The sequence below is a fragment of the Malaclemys terrapin genome, chromosome 3 (assembly GCF_027887155.1).
Source record: "Malaclemys terrapin pileata isolate rMalTer1 chromosome 3, rMalTer1.hap1, whole genome shotgun sequence".
Lineage (NCBI taxonomy): Eukaryota > Metazoa > Chordata > Testudines > Emydidae > Malaclemys > Malaclemys terrapin.
In genome coordinates this window covers 162,318,992-162,331,473 of record NC_071507.1, presented here as the reverse complement: position 1 = coordinate 162,331,473, position 12,482 = coordinate 162,318,992, and the positions used below count along the sequence as shown (strand labels likewise).

The 12,482-nt window shown below is 41.8% G+C and overlaps 1 protein-coding gene across 1 annotated transcript in view; it reads left to right on the top strand.

Annotated features, from left to right (window-relative positions):
• Window positions 1–6,737: 6,737 nt before the first annotated feature.
• GFRAL (GDNF family receptor alpha like) overlaps window positions 6,738–12,482 on the top strand; it is a 37,236-nt gene continuing 31,491 nt past the window's right edge. The window contains 2 exon segments of the mRNA XM_054022602.1: window positions 6,738–6,822; window positions 11,734–11,868. Of these exon segments, the coding sequence (XP_053878577.1) occupies window positions 6,801–6,822; window positions 11,734–11,868 (157 nt within the window). The 5' untranslated portion in view covers window positions 6,738–6,800.

Here is a 12,482-nt window from a genome sequence, read left to right as displayed (position 1 = left end):
CCCAGCTGAACGACTAACCACCTCAAGAAGGTTAATAGGAGTAAACAGAGAGCCTATAAGGAATGGTAAAGGGAACTAATGAGCAAAGAAAGGTACATCTTGGAGGTTAGACTATGCAGAAATTGCTAAAAGTCAAAATGTATTAGCTCTTACCAAGGAAATTAAAAATAAATCATATGAGTTTTTTAGTTACATAAATAAAAGGGGAATAAGGAAGGATGAGGTTGGGCTGCTATGAGTGAGGCTGGGGAGGTGATTCAAACTAATTTTGGTATGGCCCAAAAACTAAATAAATACTTTGCCTTGTATCAGGGGGTAGCCGTGTTAGTCTGTATCTACAAAAACAACAAGGAGTCTGGTGGCACCTTAAAGACTAAGGGTACATCTACACTACAGGGGGGGTCGATTTAAGATACGCAAATTCAGCTATGTGAATAGCGTAGCTGAATTTGACGTATCACAGCCGACTTACCCCGCTGTGAGGACGGCGGCAAAATCGACTTCTGCGGCTTTCTGTCGACGGCGCTTACTCCCACCTCCGCTGGTGGAGTAAGAGCGCCGATTCGGGGATCGATTGTCGCGTCCCAACGGGACGCGATAAATCGATCCCCGCGAAGTCGATTTCTACCCGCCGATTCAGGCGGGTAGTGTAGACCTAGCCTATCAGATTTATTTGGGCATAAGCTTTCATGGGTAAAAACCTCACTTCTTCAGATGCATAGAGACATCAGGGAGGGAGAAGAACTATTTAAGATAAAGGACAATGTTGGCACAAGAACCAATTGGTATGAACTGGCCATGAACAATTCAGGCTGGAAATTAGAAGATTTCTGACCATCAAAGGAGTGAGGTTCTGGAACACCCTCTCAATAGGAGTTGTGGGGGCAACCAACTTAATTAGTTTTAAGAGACAATTCAATAAATTTGAATGGGATTGTATGATCGAGTTGGTTGTGATGGTAGGGGGCAGGGTTCGGCAGCACTGGGTCATCCCTTCTGGTTTATGTCTTGTGTTCCGAAAGCTCATGCTTCAGGACTTCAGTCAGGCACCTGCAGGAGTCAGGAAGAGATTAGTTTACTCCCAATGTGTTCTGCCATCTTTTTGGTTTCCTTCCTTTGACGTATCGGGGATGGTTACAGCTAGGAAACTGGACAGGTGGGCCAGCGCTCTCAGGTGGCACCAAGCATTCTACCTCTCATGTGTTTAGCTGGCTGGTTCTTGCTTAGGGTCTAGCTGATTTTCTAGACAGAAGACATGCAGTAAATCTAATCTAGCTGGATTTAAGTAAAGTATTTGATACAGTTCCACATTTAGAAATTATTAGTTAAATTGGAGAAGGTGGGGATTAATTTGAGAATTAAAAGGCAGAAAAGGAACTGGTTAAAGGGGAGACTACAGTAGGTCATGCTGAAAGGTGAACTGTCAGGCTGGAAAGAGGTTACTAGTGGAGTTCCTCTGGAGTTGGTCTTGGGACCAGTTTTATGTAACATTTTCATTGATGACCTTGGCACAAAAAGTGGGATTGTACTAACAAAATTTCCAGATTTCACAAAGTTGGGAGGTATTGCCAATATGCAGGAGCCTTCAATATCATATTGGAAGATTTGGACATCTTGAAAACTCGAGTAATAGAAATGGGATGAAATTTAATAGTATTTTTAGGGGCTAACAAGAATATTTGCTATAAGGAAGGGACTTAGCAGTTGGAAGTGATAGAGGAGGAGAAAGATGTTGGCGTACCTATTATAGGACTGAGTTAATTGGTTAAGTGGTGTGCAATTTGCAGGACGTCAGACTAGATGATTATGATGGTCCCTTCTGGCCTTAAAGTCTATGAAGTCTGTGATCACCATATGCAGGGTCAGAAAGGAATTCCCCCCAGCCTCCTCCCTGGTCAAATTAGCAGTGACTTTGGGGGTTTGGCCTTCCTCTGGAGCAGGGAGCATGCATCACTTGCTGGGATTATTTGAGGTGTATCTCACTTAATCAGTTCCCTGCCATTGCAGGAGCTTCAGGCATCTGTGCACCTCAGTCCCGCTTATTCTCTGCCTGTGGCACATAATAGTTTAATCTCCTGTGGCCTGTAAAACTTTGGTCTGGTTTTGGTTGTTGGCTTTAGTGCTGGTACTGAGTGGTATTGGGAGCCTGTGATACAGAAGAAGTCAGACTAGATGATCTGGTGGTCCCTTCTGGCTTTAAACTCAGATGTAATTTTCTGCTGTTAAAACCAGAATAAATTCTGTTTCACATTTTTGCAATTTCTGTTCGGATTGTGATATGTACAGTTATGTTTCTAAGCATGGCTAAGTTCCTCAAACATGAACGCAAAGCACAGTATGTGATGCTTGCTTTTTGCAATGTAATTCTAAATTGAGAATTTGGGGCCAGATTTTTCAAACTCGGGTGCCTAATGTTGGCTACCCCAATAAAAGTGACCTGATTTTCAGAAGTGCTGACAACTCCCATGCAAGTCCAGGGAAGCTGCAAGGGCTCAGTGCTCTGAAAATCAGGCTGCTTTAATTTCAGTGGCAAACTTTAGTCCACAATGTTTGAAAATACTGGCCTTCATCAGGTCTTCTGTGATCTTATGATTAAGTTTAAAATGTTGGTTGGCTTGTTTGTTTGTTTTTACAATTTGCTGTCTTTTACCACTGTACAGGACTTAGATCTTAGTAGTATTAGAGCTGGACAGAAAAAAAAATCATGGAAAATTTTGTTTTCAGCAAAAATCAAAAACCAAAACCTAAATATTTCAGTTTGGAAATGCTGATGAGGTATTTCATGTGCATTGTAGCTCAGGTGCCTTAAACTCTCATTCTCATCTCTGGGAGGGGCTCGTTGGTCTGATGTCTCCCTGCTTGGTCCTAGAAAGTAGTATATCATGACAATTGTATGCCTGCAGTGCATCATGGGAGATTTTGTCTAGCTGGGGAGCCTGGCCCATAGAGGAGAATGGGAGTATAAGACATCCAAACTACAATATCCATAAGACACCATGGCAGCATTTCAGAATCAAAATATTTCAGTTGTCAGATGAAAACTGATTTTGTTTTGTTTTGTTTTATTTGGGGGCATTCAGGTTTTCAGTGAAAAATCAAAAGTGAACACAGAAAGCAGACACTTTTCACAAAAACATTCATTTTGTCAAAAACCCACTTTTCCATTGAAAAACAGGGGAAATTTTAAACCAGCCCTACTCCTGATAATCAATATTTCTAGCCAGGGTTCTGAACAGAGGCACTGATAATGTGGTGCACTCGCTCTCTCTCTCTCGCTGTGTGTGTGTGTGTGTGTATATATCATATGTGTGTGAGTATTTATAAAGTGCCTATCACATTGGGCTTGGCCAGCCTCTTATTTACATCAGTGCTACAATTGTGTAAATTAGTTGTCTTCAGTGCAGTTCCTCCTGATTTACACTGCAACTCCACCATAACTTAAAGCCAATACACTCTCTAGCTCTTTTCTCTCCCCTCAGAGATTACAGCCTGATCGTGGGAAGTGCTGCACACTCCCAGTAGATGTGAAGTGTGCTGAGCTCGTTGTGCTGCTCAGCACCTGGCAGTCCCGGAGCCCAGTAATTAACAAGTTGTTAATATTTTGATATTGCTTTATTGGATCACATTTTGCTCCAGGCAGATATGCCATTGTGTATATAGGTCTGTAATCACCAATGCCTGCAGTGGTAACATGAAACTGTAATATACAGGATACTCTTCTAAGAGTTGTTTAGGTATAGAAAACATGAGTGGCAACGTAATAAAGCCAAAAAAAGATGGAAAGCTGAGAATATTTCCTCACAAACATATGCTGAACTTGGAGTTTAAAACACAATTGGTAATAAAATCTCTATCAGGATAAATCAGAATGAATAGAGTGAAGAGATTAAATATAATCTGGAGTTCTCAAGTGCATACAAAATGGATGAACTCTTGGTCCCATTGAAGTCAATAGGAAAATTCCCATTGATTTCGTTGGGGACTGTACATCTACATCTGCTCTAGGTGTTTTCGAGCATCCTCTATCATAGCATCTGAGCACTAAATCCAATCAAAACATGTAGTATAGGAAAACAAAACTGGCCCCATGCATCGATATTGTAATTGCAACTATGTACTAAGTTTACAAATTTAGAATTTTACTTTGATGTCCTTTTGATGCATTGCCAAATGGCTATGTTGTCTGAGGATTGTGCATGCAGCTGTGTATATATGTCGTAATGTTCCTTTGACCTAGTCTTTTCAGGGAATACATTAAACATGGGAAGAGGAAAACATCTTTTATTTTGAACCTAGTCAACATTGGAAGAGGAAAATATCTTTTGTTGACCTCATTTCTTTACAGCTGTATTCATCTACAGAAGAACAGCCCAGGCTAATGTGTTGTCAATAACATGTTTGTCTTTTTGTTTTGTACCCTAGGAAATCCTCAGTTGTCTGCTCGTTAGGCCAAATTCATTCCTGGTGTAACTCCATCAAACCTCACACTAATGTCAGATTGGTTTCATTTGTTTATATCTGCTCATAATGCTGCCCTTTAACTCCTATTGTTCACTCCTGGTTGATAGGCCAAGAGGGATATTCCAAGATGATGAGAACTGATTTCAGTCCCTAACATATGCAAATTGCTGACAGAAGATTACCAAAGACTATATTCAAGCAGGAGTGGAGGGTTGGAGGGGCTTCTACAAATTACATGATGTGAAACAAGACCCTGTACTAATAATATCATATGAAAGGGCTATGGAAAACTACTCAGAGATTTTCCAAAATGTGACTAAACACAGGTAAGAACCACTTCCCCCAATCCTTCACCCCTCCAGGATAAAAATCAAATTAAAGGGCTGTGGAAGAAAGGAGCAGGAAAGTAGTAACAAAAAATGGGAAAATGAATAAAGAATGGATCAGGTTAACAAAGGGAAAAATGAGAAGACAAAAATACTAAGGCAAGGCACAAGACTTTAGCAAAGCTCTTGTGTATAGCGGTAGACTGGACTAAGCCCCAGAGCTTAGCAGAGCCCCAGAGGTGCTGGACCAGGGAAAAGAGTAAGAAACTAGGCTGTGAACTGCCTTCCTCTTTTATGCTGCAGCTATTGGGAAGATCTGGGAGCAAGCATTCAGCCTACAGCTGTCAGAGAAGGGAAATTCTGTTGTGTAGAGGGATTTCAAATTTTGTTTTTTGTTCTGATTCAGAACAAAATTTCCATGAAAGAAAATTCAGTGTGTGTGTGGGGGTGGGGGGTGGGGCGGAAAATCACATTAAGCGTTTGATTTAGACAGAATTGCATTCTTTGATGGAAAATGGTTCAATGAAAGTTTTTCTTACCCATTCTAATCCAATTTCTCCTGTCCCATTGTTCCAAGGGAAGATCAGGAATCTCCCATGCATTAAAGAGCCTCTCTTAAGTATGGGGCTGGTGGTATGTGCCCAGGAACAACCCAAGAGAGCTCAGATACAAGAGCTGCCATAGCACTGGGATTAGCTGGCATGTGTTATGCTGCATTAGATTTAAAATTGAGTTTATTTGGTGCAATAATTGGCTTTTCACTGTTAATTTATAATAATTCCAGACATTGAATCCTTAATATCTGATATGTTGCCTGGAAGTGTATTCAGTGCATTTCAAGTTTTATCAGTACAGCACACTAGCTTAAGGGGAAACTAACCAAGCTAAAAGAACAGGAGTACTTGTGGCACCTTAGAGACTAACAAATTTATTAGAGCATAAACTTTCGTGGACTACAGCCCACTTCTTCAGATACAAGAAGTGGGCTATAGACCACGAAAGCTTATGCTCTAATAAATTTGTTAGTCTCTAAGGTGCCACAAGTACTCCTGTTCTTTTTGCGGATACAAACTAACACGGCTGCTACTCTGTAACCAAGCTAAATTATCATTCTTTTTCCTCTTCCTCTTTTCCAAGTCCCTTCCTTCCAGGTCGGATGTTCTTTGTGCAGATATCAAAAAAAGCAGATGTAAAGTAAAAGATGAAATCTTTATAGTCAAGCTCTAAGGTTTGCGCTATACTAGCCACCCTGGAAAAGTGTATCCCTCCACTGTGTAGAAGTCCTGTGGGCACAATACAACCGCTACACTACAACCTGCACCTTTCAATATGTGCTGCTGTGGGGGATTCCCTAATCCGCTTCTATGTCAGAGCTCAAATTGCTGCAAGTCTTTCCCTTTAGCACCCGCAGTCATTTCTTTCAGCGCCATTCAGCATGTTTCTTTCCTAAAACTTGTTCTCCGCTAGGGACTAGTGTCAGGAGGTTCTTTTTCAAACACCACCACAGCAGAATATTATCTAAAGCACGTGCAGCATTTGTTCTTAAGTGGCAAACGGACTTGACTTTGGTTTTCACGGTTTGCAACTGTAGAAAGTAACTTGGGCTTTTTGCATCCAAGAGCCATTTCCCTTTGCTGGATCAAGCCGCCCACATTATCATTCGCTATCTCCTTGGCACAGGATTTGATCTGATTAAAAACCCATCCTCACCAGCGTGTCCCTAGCGGGGGAAGGGGCGCATAGATCCAGAGGAAGGGGCAGCAAGGTGCTTAGCGATCCGCCCCCCACCCACACCTGTTGAGCTGGGCAGCTGGAGTCCAAAGGGGGGTGGGATCTCCTGGTGCGCTCTGCTGGGCTGAGCGCTGCGCCCTGCTGCCCAATCGCCGCCCTGGGCTGGCAGCCGAGCGCTGTTCCACCACCAGCAGTGCTGAAAACAGCCTGAGACCTGAGCCGGTGCCTGGCGTCCACCTGTAATCGACCCCGCTCAGTCCCTGCAGCCACGACAACCGCACAATGAGCTCTCTCCTGTTCCTAGGTAAGTTCGCCCCGTTTGTAAGTGCTTGGGAGGAGACAAAACCTGCTAACAGCCAACTTATTTCTGCAGCTCATCTGCATGCACCTACCGGTACCTCTCCTGCCCCGTCTCACCTGGATGGAGCTCACCTGCAGGCTCCCGAGCTTTCTGCATCGCGCCAGGATGCACAGCTGGTTCGTGTGCATGGCTAGCCCATGAATTAACCTCCTCCGTGGGCCTGCCTCTCACCTGTGAGGCACCCACGGGTGTATGCACCTCATTTGGGTGCATCAGCTCCTATCTAGTCATCTCATCCGTATCCATCTGTTCTGTCAGAATCTCCCCTTGGTGCATGCATCCGCCCGGGATGGTAACAGCTCACCTGTGTGCGTGGCTAGCCTTTAGAAGGGAGAAGATTTGCTCTCTTGTAAAAAGTAGTTTTACCTTTGTGTTCCAAAGTCCTCACTCTGATTGCATGTAGCTTTTCAAACCATTATTACTAGTATCATGCCTTGTGGCTGCCTTTGAATGAAATAACATAACGTAGAAATAGCATCTTAAAAACGGGGCATGGGCGCGAACTGAACACAGAGATGTGTTTTTCCCTGGCTCGTATAGATTTGTATTTTATCCTTTCCAGTTTAAGAAGTCTATTCAAATTCTCTCTGTGTTGAACATGGGATTTGTGAACTGTGCTACTAGCCGTCAGTGAAGTGAGCTTAATTCTCTACACACCATTATTAATGCTTCATGTGTTAGATGAATTTCCCTTTCCTGGAGCTCATGCCTGATTTGATCCCTATTTATTTATTCTTGCTGCTGCTGGAAAACTGCAAGGTGTGGATGATGAGCAGGTGCTCACTTCACACTCAAGTGTGATCTCTAGGGCTGTACTTTGCTGAATAGGGCACCTAACAAACTTATTCAAACGAGTCCCTGGTAATATGTTCAAGTCTGTAAACACCACACAGGAACAAGAGTGTTGTTTTGTGACCTAGCATGAGCATTGATAAGAAACTCAGCCATCAAGAAGACCTGCAAATGGGATGCCTTGTCTAAACAAACAGTCACTTGTTTGCTGAGTGGAAAGCATAAGTGCAGGTAGTACCATAAGAAGAGTTATTGACATTTCCCTTTGGTTTTGAATGGAAAAAAAGAAATCAATAAAGCAGGTATATAGGAAGCTGATTGAAGAGAATAAGATGAAATGTTGTTCCTATACATTTAACTCTTTGTTCCTGCTCATTTTTATCCTTCATTTTCCCACTATGTTCTGCATATCAGTACTCTCAAAGCCATTAACTTTCTATTCTGCTGTTTAAAACAACATTCCAGTTAGTTACTTCTGGCCTTAGATCTACTAGCTTCAAGATTCCCGCTAACATTTTTATGTCCGCAATATACAGCACATCACTCCCTTTTGTAGCCTATCCTTACTTTTTTCTATCTGTCTAGATGTTTGTATAGCTAACGCACTGGACCAGGATTCAGGAGATCCAGGTTCTATTTCTAGCTCTGCCAGAGATATCTTATGTGACCTTGGGCAAATAATTTAATTTCACCGTGCCTCAGTTTCCCATCTATAAGATGGAGATGATACTATTTCCTTTCTCTTGCCCTTTGTCTGTTTAAATTATAAGTTCTTCAGGGCATGGACAGTCTCTTACTTCATGCATGCACAATACCAGGCACAATGAAATATGAATTTTGTTTGAGGATTTTATGTGCTACTGTAATACAAATAATATTAATTGTATTAGTTGTAATCTAGCTCCAGCTAGATTCCCCTCAAGTTACTAAGAGAGGAGGTTGTGGTGGGACTTTATCCCTGAATATCCAAAAAATCTGGAGTTCACTACTTACTATAACAATGACAACAGGCTGGGAAAATGTTTAGGGAAATTAACAAAATTAGGTGGGTCTATTGCACATCAGAAAGTTACAGTTACTGGCCCTAACGTTGCATAGCACAGTGGAGTCAAGAGATAATCTAGAGCCACTGTCGTGTCATTAGACATGGAGAAGCCCTGTGATAGGTTTAATGGCTTTATAGATTTTGATAAGGCAGCTCAGTTTAGTAGGAACCAGAACGGGCTGGCAACGGGCTGGATTCTGAAGGGCTAGGTCAGCAGGAGGGAGGTTAAAGATACATTGGCCATGTTCACAGAGCTTTGGAGGCGTGGAACCCAGTTGGAGTCTTAATTCCCCCCACTCCCCACTGCAGGAGGAGCAGGGTAATGTCTGAATTGTCCACTCAGTTAGGCCCCCTTCCCAGAGAAGTTTCTGTGATCCTGATTCTCCACTGGCTTACCCCATCAAAGTGTGTGCAAAATGCTTTCAAATCAGAAGTAGGTCTAAATGCACAGGTGTAAATGACTTCACAAGCAGAAGACCATAAACAGACCCCTGACCCACAGCTGGTATATATGGCAGTTGGGTTATCCCTCAGGGGAGGTGGTATCATCCGCCTTGTCCCAGGGACAGGCTTGGGTTCCTTCTGGCTGAATGCAAGCTGCAGAAAGACGACTGAATGGGTGGTACCAAGCAGAGGTAGCTGTCCTGGCTATGAACTCAGATTGGATCCAGCAGCTGGGAAGGATCTACATGAATTCCTTTTCTCAATACCAGGTCTGTTAGCTTAAGGTAAATGTATGTGACGTCACTAACGAGATATTAAATATTGGTGCACCTGCCAGTGATGGAAAGTTAAATGTTAATACACTTGTAAACCCAAACATTCCCTACAGTAATAACATTGCCTCACAACACAGCACCATTTCCACAATACATGATATCAGTGCTAAACAGTAGCAGTTGTTTAAAATTGTTCTCTTATAGAACCATGTTAAATGTGAGAAAGTCATCCCAGTGCAGAGGGCCTTGGTAAGCCCCTAGAAAGCATTAATTGTCCTTTTCAGTCTTGGATTAAGGAGCACAGAGCATTCTTCGAATGCGCACATAGAATTCCATGAATGTCACCTGGAATGAACAGTAATCTCTGATCCTCTGAGGAACTGCCAATGAAACCACTTCCATGAAGTGCTCAGCTACTTGCCCAATCTGGCCCTAAATTAATGTCTGAAAGTTAATTTAACAGAAAAATTAAAATAACATGTTATCATAGTAAAGGTAGTTTTATCATAGGAATGCTGATTAAAGCGTTAACTCAGACGTGTCTCTTCTCCTCCAGCAAGGCCAATCTAATTTCCTGCTGATAAGATAAGCAACAGGAGACATTTAGATATAAGTCTCTACCACGCGACTGACACCTCAGTCTTCAGTTTTTCATGCTAGGTATGCAGTTCAAAAACAGGCTTTAAGTTCAGTATATTTGGTAACGCTGAAAAATTATTGGAAATTTTATTTTTGACCCAAAATTCATGCATTTCCCCCCCTCCCCAAAATGTAAATAGAAAGAAACTTTTTATGTAATAAGAAGTACAGTGTATCATCGTTCAGTTCTACAGCTGACAAAAAATCTTTAATATTGCTTGATATGAGTGAGTATCCTGTAGCATCTGGCTTTAGCAAACTGCAGGGGAAGTTTCAGAGTGGTAGCCGTGTTAGTCTGTATCAGCAAAAACAATGAGGAGTCCTTGTGGCACCTTAGGCTACGTCTACACTACGGGGGGGAGGGATCAATTTCAGATATGCAAATTCAGCTATGGGAATAGCGTAGCTGAATTAGACGTATCTGATCCGACTTACCCCGCTGTGAGGACGGCAGCAAATCGTCCACTACGGCTCCCCCATCGATGGCGCTTACTCCTACCTGGGCTGGTGGAGTATGCGCGTCAATTCGGGGATCGATTATCGTGTCCCGACGGGACGCGATAAATCGATCCCTGAGAGATCGATTTCTACCCACTGATCCGGGCGGGTAGTGAAGACAAGCCCTTAGAGACTAATACATTTATTTGGGCATAAGCTTTCATGGGCTAAAACCCACTTCAACAGATGCATGGAGTGAAAAATACAGTAAGCAGTATATATATATATCAGCACATGAAAAGATGGGAGTTGTCTTACCAAGTGGGGGGTCAGTGCTAACAAGGCCAATTTAATTAAGGTGGAAGTGGCCTATTCTCAACAGTTGACAAGAAGGGGTGAATATCAAGAGAGGGAAAATTACTTTTCTAGAGCTAACGAGGCCAATGCAATCAAGATGGACATTGCCCATTTCCAACAGTTGACAAGAATTGAATTGACCTTTATTAAATTGGTCTTGTTAGCACTCACCCCCCTCTCCCCCCACACACACACTTGGTAAGGCAACTCCCATCTTTTCATGTGCTCTGATATATATACTGCTTACTGTATTTTTCACTCCATGCATATGATGAAGTGGGTTTTAGCCCATGAAAGCTTATGCCCAAATACATTTGTTAATCTCTATGGTGCCACAAGGACTCCTCGTTGTTTTTGCAGTGGAAGTGAAATCCAGTGTTCCTCTGACTTTAATACTTCCCTTTTACTTTAACCCTTTGTTTAAAGACTGCAATGACCTTACATTTCTGTATTGCCACGAACTGATGAAGAAAGTGGGTCTTGAAAGCTTGTATAACATTATTTTTTTCCATTAGGTCAGACAGAAGATCCTGGGTCAAATTCTGGGCTCACTTATGCCAACACTAATCTGAAATGACACAACTGAATACAATGATGTTACTCTGGATTTACCCTGAGAGCTCACATTGGAACAAAGTTAAGACACTGGCGTTGCATCAGTGCAAAGTCTGCCTAATCACAATTGTTTTGTGATTGGAAAAATAATAGGAAATGTTGTATATTGCTAAGTAATAAAAAGCTACCTTGTTCATTTGTCATTACATGCAAGCTACAATAAATTGCATTGTACAATTCATAGCATGAATACAAGGAGGCAGATGGTTACCTGTAGTACTAACTAATCATTATTATCTACTTTTACAGTATTAGTTGTATACTTCAAAAACACATCTGCTTCCCAGACCACTGACTGTCTGCACCTGAGAGAGCAATGCATTCGTGCTGCAAATGGATGTGAAAGTGTCTGGAATGTAATTGAAGATGCCTGTAATATTTCAGGTAACAGTTACAGTGTATACTGCAATGATTTTTTGATTGATATAAATACAACAAAATTCTTTGCCCATTTATTTTATATCATATTCTGGTCTCACATGAGTGTAGAACTGGAGTGACTCCACAGGTGTAAAAACTGTGCATGTGACAGCAGAATCAAAGATAATTACATGCCTAGGAATTTCAGGACCAGGCCTACAATTGTGAAGTCCTTAGTCGGGATCAAATTCTGCCCTCAGTTTCACTCATGCAAACTCATTTTCAATGCAGTGAATGAGGTTTCAGAGATCAGAATGTGAACCCGTCAACAAGTTCAATCCAAAGGGAATTTTGATACCATATAAGAGCTGAGTAAAAACAAAGTAGCGATTCCAGAATTTAGCCCTCAACATTCTAAACTTGAGAATCATTTTCCAATAAAATACCATCTTCTGTAATTCAGCAATAATGCAGTAGTACACTTCAGGCAATGTAATTGTTAGAATTTTGAAGTAATATTAGCATATGAAATAAATAAATTCTGATATGCCTGAAAGAAATATGCAGAGGTGTCATATTAATGCTGTTCAGTTAACTTGCACCAATATGTCAGAATGAATCATTTCTAGGGAATGATA